This window comes from Lagopus leucura, unplaced genomic scaffold (assembly GCF_019238085.1).
Source record: "Lagopus leucura isolate 7727_CA_CO unplaced genomic scaffold, USGS_WTPT01 Super-Scaffold_100001, whole genome shotgun sequence".
NCBI classification, from domain to species: Eukaryota; Metazoa; Chordata; class Aves; order Galliformes; family Phasianidae; genus Lagopus; species Lagopus leucura.
In genome coordinates, this window is record NW_024962262.1 from 56601310 (window position 1) to 56610726 (window position 9417).

A 9417-nucleotide genomic window follows, 5' to 3' on the forward strand; every position below is an offset into this window, starting at 1 on the left:
AGGGGGGTGATGTCATGGCAATCACACATGAGACATGGTGGGACCTGAGTCTGTTCATCATGGGGAAAGGAGGGCTGAGGGGGGATCGCATAAATGTTTGTGAATATTCTGGGAGTCCTGGTGGATGAGAAGTTGGATATGAGCAAGCATCATGTGCTTGAAGCCCATAAGCAACTATATCCTGGGCTACATTAAAACAGGGGAGGCCAGCAAGGAAAGAGAGATGGTAGTCCTCCTCTACTCAGCTCTTGTGAGGCCCCATCTGGAGTACTGCATCCAGGCCTGGAGGCCCCAGCACAAGAAATATGCAGAGCTCTTATATCAGGTCCAGAGGAGGGCCGCTAAGATGATCGGAGGACTGGAACACATGTCGTACGAGGAAAGGTTGAGGAGACTGGGCTTGTTTAGCTGGAGAAGAGAAGGCTCTGAAGAGACCTCACTGTGCCTTCTCTGCTGAAGGATATGTCACGATGTTCTTGCAGCACAGGACCAACATCACACGCAGGTCCTTGCTTTCGAAAGAAGGCTTCAGCTTGCTGAGAGGAGGAAAAAAGGAAGAGAAATCAGAAAGGGCCTTTACCAGTGCTCTCCAGACTGGTTCAGACAACATCTGAATTTCTCCTAATTGACAGCTACAAAGCCAATACCCCCACCCAGCTCATGTTGCTAAGCACTGTCTTCAGTTCCAGCAGCGCCCACCTCCTCCCCAGCAGCAGTGAACCACCTCCTGCTCTCCCTCCCTTCCCTGCCAAGGGACAGGAGCACCAGGGCCTTTCTCCCTGCCCAGAACCGCAGTTCGCCAGGCACAACAGCCCAGCCGTCTCTCCTGTAGATGCAGCTCCTTACCCCTGCCTTCTCCAGGCCCTCAGGAGCTACCCAAAATGGGGATCACCATCCTGACTTGCAACCTCAGGCCTTACCTCAACTGCTCCAGGGCCAGAACCGCCTTGAGAGGCATTGGGGAGACAGGCATGCCCGAGTAATACTTCTTCAGCAGGTCCTGCAAGTCCCAGAGACACACTGTCAAAGTGGGCAGGGGGCACACAAGAGCTGTTCCACCCGGCCTCAAGACAGGCACAACTGCCACACACCAGCCCCATCACTTTCCCATGGAAGCACTGCAGGATGCAGTAGCTGGTGCACCCAGCCCGCTGCCCAGCCGCTGCCTGCCAGCACCCAAGGTCACAGAATCACACAGAATCACAGAATCACCCGGGTTGGAAGGGACCTCAAGGATCATGTAGTTCCAACCCCCCTGCCTAGCAGGGCCACCAAACATACACATTCAGATCAGGTTGCCCAGGACCCCATCCAACCTGGCCTTAAACACGTCCAAGGACGGGGCATCCACAACCTCCCTGGGCAGCCCGTTCCAGGGCCTAACCACTCTCCTAGTAAAGAACTTCCCCCTAACATCCAACCTAAATCTTCCCTCCTTCAACTTAAAACCATTTCCCCTAGTCCTGCTGTTATCAGCCCTTTTGAAGAGTTTACTCCCCTCCTGGGTGTAGGTTCCCTTCAGGTATTGATAGGCTGCAATGAGGTCACCCCGCAGCCTTCTCTTCTCCAGGCTGAACAAGCCCAACTCCCTCAGCCTGTCCTCATAGGGGAGGTGCTCCAGCCCCCTGATCATCTTAGTTGCCCTCCTCTGGACCCTTTCCAAAATCTCAATGTCTTTCTTGTACTGAGGGCTCCACACCTGGACACAGTACTCCAGATGGGGCCTCACAAGAGCCGAGTAGAGAGGGACAATCACCTCCCTGTCCCTGCTGGCCACCCCTCTCCTGATGGAGCCCAGGATCCCATTTGCCTTTCGAGCTGCCAGAGCGCACTGCTGGCTCATATTCAGTCTCTCGTCCATCAGGACCCCTAGGTCCTTCTCCACAGAGCTGCTCTCAAGGACCGCTCCTCCCAGCCTGTACAGGTGCCTGGGGTTCTTCCAGCCCAAATGCAAAACCTTGCACTTTGCCGTGTTTAACCTCATCAGGTTCACCCGAGCCCAGCCCTCCAGCCTGTCGAGGTCCCTCTGAATGGCATCCCTTCCTTCCACCGTATCAACCGCACCACTCAGCTTGGTGTCGTCAGCAAACTTGCTGAGGGTGCACTCAATTCCCTCATCGATGTCATTAATAAAGATGTTAAAGAGCACCGGTCCCAAGACAGACCCTTGGGGGACACCACTTGTTACCGGCCTCCACCTGGACATAGAGCCATTGACCACCACCCTCTGTCTGCGGCCTTTCAACCAATTGCTTATCCATCGGGTCGTCCACCCATCAAATCCACTTCCCTCCAATTTGGAGATGAGGATGTGGTGGGGGACCATGTCAAAGGCCTTGCTCAGGTCCAGGTAAATGACATCGGTCGCCTTCCCTTCGTCCACCAATGCCGTCACTCCATCATAGAAGGCCACAAGATTAGTTAGGCATGACCTTCCTTTGGTGAAGCCGTGCTGGCTGTCTCGGATCACATGCTCATTCTTTATGTGACCGAGCATGTTGTCCAGGAGGATCTGTTCCATGATCTTCCCAGGCACGGAGGTGAGACTCACCGGCCTGTAGTTCCCCGGGTCCTCCCTGCTCCCCTTCTTGTATATGGGAGTGACATGACCCTTCCTCCAGTCGTTCGGGACCTCACCTGACAGCCACGACTTCTCAAATATGATGGAGAGCGGCTCGGCAACCACCTCAGCCAGCTCCTTCAGGACCCTGGGATGCACGCCATCCGGCCCCATAGACTTGTATTCATTCAGTCTAAGGAGGCACTCTCGGACTTGCTCTGCCCTTACAGTGGGGAGGGATTTACCTCCTTGGTCCCCACATAGAGGTTTGGGGATGCAGGGTTCAGGAACGTGAAAAAGACTAGAATCCTGGCCACCAGTGAAGACCGAGGTGAAGAACTCATTCAGCACCTCAGCTTTCTCTTCATCTGTTGAAGCCAGTTCTCCTTTTAAATTTACCAAAGTAGGTACGCCCATTTTGGCCTGTCTCTTCTGGGCAATGTACCTGTAGAAGGTTTTCTTATTGTTTTTCACGTCTCTTGCCAAGTTCAGTTCTGCCTGCGCCTTGGCTTCCCTGATCCCACGTCTGCAAGTCCGGACGGCATTCCTGTACTCTTCCCAGGTGACACAGCCTTGTTTCCAGAGCTTGTACACCCCTTTCTTCGCCCTCAGTTCTCTCAGCAGGTCCTTGCTGAGCCAAGCCGGTTTCCTACCTCGCCTGCCCACTTTCTTATTCAGAGGAATGGAGACCTCTTGTGCTTCCAGGAGGGCATCTTTGAAGAGCCGCCAGCTCTCCTCAACATCTTTGTCTTTGAGGGCAGCGCGCCAGGGGATCTTGGCCAGCAATCCATTGAGTAGCTTGAAGTCTGCTCTTCTGAAGTTCAGTGTCCTGGTCCTGCTCTTTGCCAGGCCCACATCCCTTGAGATCACAAACTCAACCAGGGCGTGGTCGCTGGAGCCCAGGCAGCCTCCAACCTTGACGCCTTTGATGATCTCCTCGGCGTTGGTGAGCAGCAGGTCCAGCAACGCTTCACCTCTGGTTGGTCTGTCCAATACCTGAACCAGAAAGCTATCATCAATGGATTCCAAGAGCCTTCTGGAGCTCTTGCAGCTCGCCGTGTGGTTTTCCCAGCAAATGTCCGGATGGTTGAAGTCCCCCACCAGGACAAGAGCCCGTGAGCCAGACATCTCACGCATCTGGAGCAAGAAAGCCTCGTCAACAGCCTCCCCTTGATCAGGTGGTCTGTAGTATACCCCTAACACCAGCTGACCTATATTTGTCCCATCTCTAATCCTAACCCACAGGCTCTCAACCTGTTCCTGACTGCTTCTCGTAGGGAGCTCCTCACAGTTTATCCAATCTCTGACATAGAGAGCAACTCCCCCACCCCTCCTACCTCGCCTATCTCTCCTAAAGAGTCTATAGCCGTCGATGGCAGTATCCCAATTGTGGGAGTCATCCCACCATGTTTCTGTGATAGCAACAAGGTCATAACTTCCCGAGTGCATCACAGTTTCCAGTTCCTCCTGCTTGTTACTCAGGCTGCGTGCGTTGGTATAAAGGCACTTCAGCCGGGCTACCCGTCTCGCCACCTTTATAAGGGATCTAGGATCCCCTAGAACAGCAGCATCCCCAGCATCCCCCTGCCCTAGTCCTTCCCTATGCACTCTGCCGTCATTGCCCATGGAGTTTGGTATAAGCCCTCGAATGACCCGTTCAACTCCAGTAGCCATTATTTTGTCCCCTTCCCCCTTCATTCCTAGTTTAAAGACCTGTCAATGAGTCCCGCTAATTCTTCAGCTAAGATCCTCTTACCCCTCAGGGACAGGCTGCATGCATCAGCAGCCATCATGCCAGGTGCAGTGTAAATTGCCCCATGGTCAAAAAAGCCGAAATTCTTGCGCCTGCACCAGCTCTTAAGCCATCTATTGAAGAGTTGGGTATTTTGGATCCTCTCTGTACCTTTCCCTGACACCACGGGCATAGAAGAAAAGACCACCTGCACCCCAGCTCCTTCAAGTATTCGCCCCATTCCCCTGAAGTCTTTCTTGATAGACCTCAGGCTTTCCTTATCAACTTCCTCGCCGCCAGCCTGAATTATTAAAAGCGGGTAATAATCTGAAGGCCGAATCAACCCAGGAATTTTCTTTGAAATGTCCCTGACCCGTGCTCCAGGAAGGCAGCACACCTCTCTGCGGGTAGGGTCGGGCCGGCATATAGGGCCTTCTGTTCCTTGCAGAAGGGAGTCGCCTATGACAATCACCCTCCTGTCCTTACGGGTAGAAGCAGTTTTGAGGGTTGGGGGCGACCGCTTCGCCTGAGGCACCCTCACGGGTGAACCTGTCTCCGCACTCTCACTCGTCCCCCCCTCAACTTCCAGGGCCTCAAACCTGTTACGCAGAGGTCCCCACCAGCTGGAGACGTGTGGCTGCTGGAGACCTGCATGCCCCCAGGGAAGCGAGCCTTGTGGCACAGCCCAGAACTCCTCTGCAGACAGCCCTGTCTCTAGGCACTCACCATCAGGATCTCCAGCAGCTTGCTCTTCAAGGAGGGGTTAAAGCTTGCAGAACCACCCACAGCTTGGAAGGCAGAGCTGCAGTCAGTGATGCTCTGCACCAGAGCAAGGTTGTTCTGCAAGTCCTGAGGAGCAAGAGAGAAGAACATTCTTTGAACTGCGGGAAGGGACAAGGGCTGCAAGGGACACACATGGGGACAACGCTAAGGGAAGGGCTTGGATCTTTATCTGGGCACAAACAGTTCCCCGAGGGACCTTTGGAAAGGAAAGGCCCATCTCAGCATCCTTCCCACGTGGAGGGGCTGCAGATGGGCGCTCAGACACCCTGGCACGCTTTGAGCTCTCACCTGGCAGCTGCAGCTGTAGAGCATCAGGACGTTGCCCACGATGTCTCCCTCCAGGTGGGCGAGCAGCTGTTCTTTGGAGGCATGCAGTGCCACACTGCCGTGGGCGAGCATGAGAGCGCTGCGTGTGGCATGAGCTCTCATGCTGTCCAGCTCCATCTGTGTGGGAAGAAATGCCTTGAGACACTCGCTAACGGCCCCCAGTGCCCCGCGATGCACCTGGGCTCCCAACGCAGGAGCTGTAGGGAAAACAAGACAGAAGAATGCCAAGATGGAAACCCGTAACGCTTTACCTTCTTGCGCCTGGAAATCCTGGCATTGCGGCCTTTGCACAGCCTGGACGCAAACATGGTGAGCGTGGCCAGGACTGTGTGGAAGTTGTTCTCAGCAGCATGGCTGAGAAGAGAGATGATTCCCTGCACAAAAGAACAAGGGGCCGTTGGCACAGGCCTAAATCTACAGGTCCTCTCCTGAGCAAAATGGCAGCAGTGCGGAGGTTGAAAGGCCTAGAGCAGGGCCAGGAGAAGGCCTCTGCCCCACGGCCAGAGAGGGGATGCTCACAGGAGCTGGAGGAGAGGAGAGCTCACCTGGGCCTCACGTGGCTCCTCTGCATTTGCCTCCTCCAGGTGCTGCAGCAGCTTCTCCTGCACGTGGAGGACTCCCTTGCAGGATCCCAGCTCTGTGCCCAGAGCCTTGTACAGGAACGACTGCATGGGAAGGGAAGGAAGAAGCTGAGATGTGGCAGCAGCTTAAACTGCTGGGGGAGGGCTAGGTGGGGAGGACCCACGCTCCCATGCTGGGAGTCGCTGAGAGCAGCTGCAGGGAAAGGCCATTTAGCTTTAGCCATCCCCGGGCAGATTGCAGGGAAAGGCCCTTTGGGGGGCATAGACTGGAGAAGCAGCATCAGCATCCCGCATGGGCAGAGCACCAGCCGCAGCCCCAGCCCCAGCTGGACACCTGCAGCTGCACCGCTGGGTAGAGCCGGGGGGAGCTCACCTTTTCTGCAGAGCTGCTGGCAGAGCTGCTCAGCCGCTGGCTCAGCTCACAGCTCAGGGCCTCGATCCATGCCTTCTCCTCTATTGTGTCCAGTGATGCCCTCAGGAACTGTTGGAGAACAGGAGAAGACAATGTTCCCTTGCCCTTTGCCTCTTCCCTCACTCCCAAGTTGCTGCAGCCCTCTGGGGAGAGGTGCCTGGAAGAACAGTCCCTCTCCCAGCTCCACCACTTTACCTTCGAGGCACTGCAGCAGCAGGGGGATCTCGGCAGCCCACATGGCCCCCACAGCTCTATGGAACCTGCTGTGAAGGTTTTTCATCAGCAGTAAGGCAGCAGCTTGGAGTTTGCTCCCTGCACCAGGGCTGCCTGCCACCACCTGAGTGAGAGCAAGAAAAAGCAGGGTCACTTCTGCAGCAAGAACAGCGGCTTCTGCCAGGAGGGAAGCAGATTGGCTCTGCCCATGGCCATGCTGCTTCCTCCTGGGTGCTCGTGGCACTGGCCTCTGGAGCATGTACTCACCAACAGGCACACCAGCAGGGTCTGGAGCGTCAGCAGTGGGCCTATGAAGAGAAAGAAGTGCTGACTAAGACTCCAAGACACTCCCTGCCTTGCCATGGGCACCTCCGCTGTCCCTTCTGGGTGCTACCACAGGTCAGCAGAGCTCACTGGGGGAGATTTTGCTCCTACCTTGAAACATGGAGCTGACAAAATGGGGATCCAGGTGTTCTATGCGCCGTCCTGTCAGCTCCTCTTTCTCAGCCAGGGCACAGACACAGCGGGAGACTGGGATCAGCATGCCTGTGTACTGCGCTGGCACCACAAACAACAGCAGCCGCGGCCACAGGAGCTGTAGGGAACGAGGCAGTTGAGCAGGTCAGCATTCCTGCCTCTGCTCGGAGAGGAAGAGGACTCTGTGAATTTCCCTGAGTCCTGTGTGCTTCAGAGCACATTGGAGGAGAGACCTGGGGTCTTGGAATGGGACGAGGAACACGTGGTACAGGGGCAGGGAGCAGCAGCAGGGCAGAGCGTGACTTACTTTGGACATCCCTCTCACAGAGACGTCCAGTGATCCCAGGATGTCCATGCACAGCTCCTGGAGAGCTCCTTCTTCCTGGGCTTCCCGGGCAGAAAGGTCTCCTGCTGCCTGCAAAACCAGTTGAAACACTGGTTATGCTCAGTTCTCAGGAGCCTCTCAGGAGGCTCAAGTGTGGCCCCAGCAGTGCTTCTGTGCCACCCTCTGAGCAGCACGGGTTTTCTAAAAGAAGATGCTGCCCACTGTCCTTACCCTTCTTCCCGTGGTGTGTCTGAACTCACTGAAGGTTTGCCAGAGTCAGAGACTTTAGGGAGACTCTATCGCATCTGATCAAACAAGAAGACCACCATCATGGAATCAAAGAATCATAGAGTCCTAGAATTACAAGGTTGCAAGAGTCCTACAAGATCATCTAGTCCAACCGTCATCCCATTACCACTCCTACCACAATCTACCATATCTCATAGCTCCTCATCCGAATGCTTCTTGAACGCCAGGGACGGCGACTCCAACCTCCTCCCTGGGCAGGCCATTCCAGTGCCTGACCACTCTCTGAGAGAAAAAGTTTTTCTTATGTTTAATTTAAATCTCCTCTGGCACAACTTGTGGCCATTTCCTTGGGTCCTGTTTGTTGCCCGGGAGAAGAGGCCAAACCTCTCCTCATCAAAACCTCCCTTCAAGAAGTTGTAGGTTGCATTGAGGTCTCCCCTGACCTTCCTCTTCTCCAGAATGAACAATCCCAGATCCCTCAGCTGCTCCTCATGTGCTCCAGACTGCTCACCAGTTTCATTGCCCTTCTCTGGACACGTTCCAGGGCCTCAATTTCTTTCTTGTAGTGAGAGCCCCAAAACTGAATAATACTAGAATACACGATTCTTGAAGCTGCAGCCTCACCAGTGCTGATGATGACCTCCCTGCTCCTGCTGGCCACACTATTTCTAATGCAAGCCAGGATGCCGCTGGCACTCTTGGCCACCTGGGCACACTGTCAGCTCATGTTCAGCTGAGCATCAACCTACACCCCCAGGTTCCTTTCCTCTTCACAGTCATCCAGCCACTCGTCTCCAAGCCTATAATGCCGCATTGGGTTAATGCAGCTGAAGTGCAGGACCCAGCACTTGGCTTTGTTGAACCTCATCCCATTCACCTCAGCCCAGTGATCCAGCTTATCCAGATCCCTCTGAAGGGCATCCCTACCCTCAGGCAGATTAACACTACCTCCCAATTTGGTGTCATCTGCAAACTTACTGAGGGTATGCTCAATCCCCTCATCTAGGTCATCAGTAAAGATATTAAACAAGATAGGCCCCAGTACCAACCCCTGGGGGACACCACTTGTAACGGGTTGCCAGCTGGACTTAACTCCATTAACTATTACCCATTTGGCACAGCCTTCTAGCCAGTTCCATACCCAAAGAAGGGTATACCTGTCTAGTAGCCACGGGCAGCCAGTTTCCCCAGGAGAATACTGTGAGAGACCATGTCAAAGGCTTTGTTGAAGTCTAGGTAGACTACACTGACAGCCTTTCCCTCGTCTACCAGTCTGGTCACCCAGTCATAGGAGAAGATGAGGTTGGTCAAGAATAACCTGCCTTTCATGAATCCGTGTTGGCTGGGCCTGATCCTCTGGATGCCACGCATGTGCTGTGTGATCTCACCCAAGATGATTTGCTTCATAACTTTCCTAGGTACCGAAGTCAGGCTGAGAGGCCTGTAGTTCCCCAGGTCCTTCCTATGGCTCTTCTTGTACATGGAAGTCATATTGGTAAGTCTCCAATCCTCTGGGACCTCTCCAGACAACCAGGAGCGCTGGTAGATGGCAAAGAGTGGCTCAGTAATCAACTCTGCCAGCTCCCTCAGCACCCTAGGATGGAGCCCATCCAGTCCCATGGACTTGTGACAGTCCAGATGGAAGAGGAGCTCTCTAACTGTCCCCACCTTAATCATAGGGTTGTATTCTAAGAACCAGCCCAGACTTCCAGATCAGGGTGTAAAGTGCCCTGAGGATAACTGATCTGACTATTAAAG

General features: G+C 54.5%; 1 protein-coding gene across 1 annotated transcript in view; it reads right to left on the reverse strand.

Moving 5' to 3' along the window:
* LOC122177418 (maestro heat-like repeat-containing protein family member 2B) overlaps positions 1 to 8473 on the reverse strand; it is a 34725-nt gene extending 26252 nt beyond the window's left edge. Inside the window, exons 1-13 of the mRNA XM_042866795.1 lie at positions 8409 to 8473; positions 7642 to 7669; positions 7393 to 7500; positions 7044 to 7203; positions 6876 to 6916; positions 6586 to 6732; positions 6357 to 6500; positions 5948 to 6067; positions 5654 to 5776; positions 5364 to 5519; positions 5019 to 5141; positions 921 to 1000; positions 441 to 536 (exon numbers count right to left, since the gene is read on the reverse strand). Coding sequence (XP_042722729.1) covers positions 441 to 536; positions 921 to 1000; positions 5019 to 5141; positions 5364 to 5519; positions 5654 to 5776; positions 5948 to 6067; positions 6357 to 6500; positions 6586 to 6732; positions 6876 to 6916; positions 7044 to 7203; positions 7393 to 7500; positions 7642 to 7669; positions 8409 to 8473 — 1391 coding nt within the window. The remainder of the gene's footprint in view (positions 1 to 440; positions 537 to 920; positions 1001 to 5018; positions 5142 to 5363; positions 5520 to 5653; positions 5777 to 5947; positions 6068 to 6356; positions 6501 to 6585; positions 6733 to 6875; positions 6917 to 7043; positions 7204 to 7392; positions 7501 to 7641; positions 7670 to 8408) is intronic.
* Between the last annotated feature and the right edge of the window lie 944 nt (positions 8474 to 9417).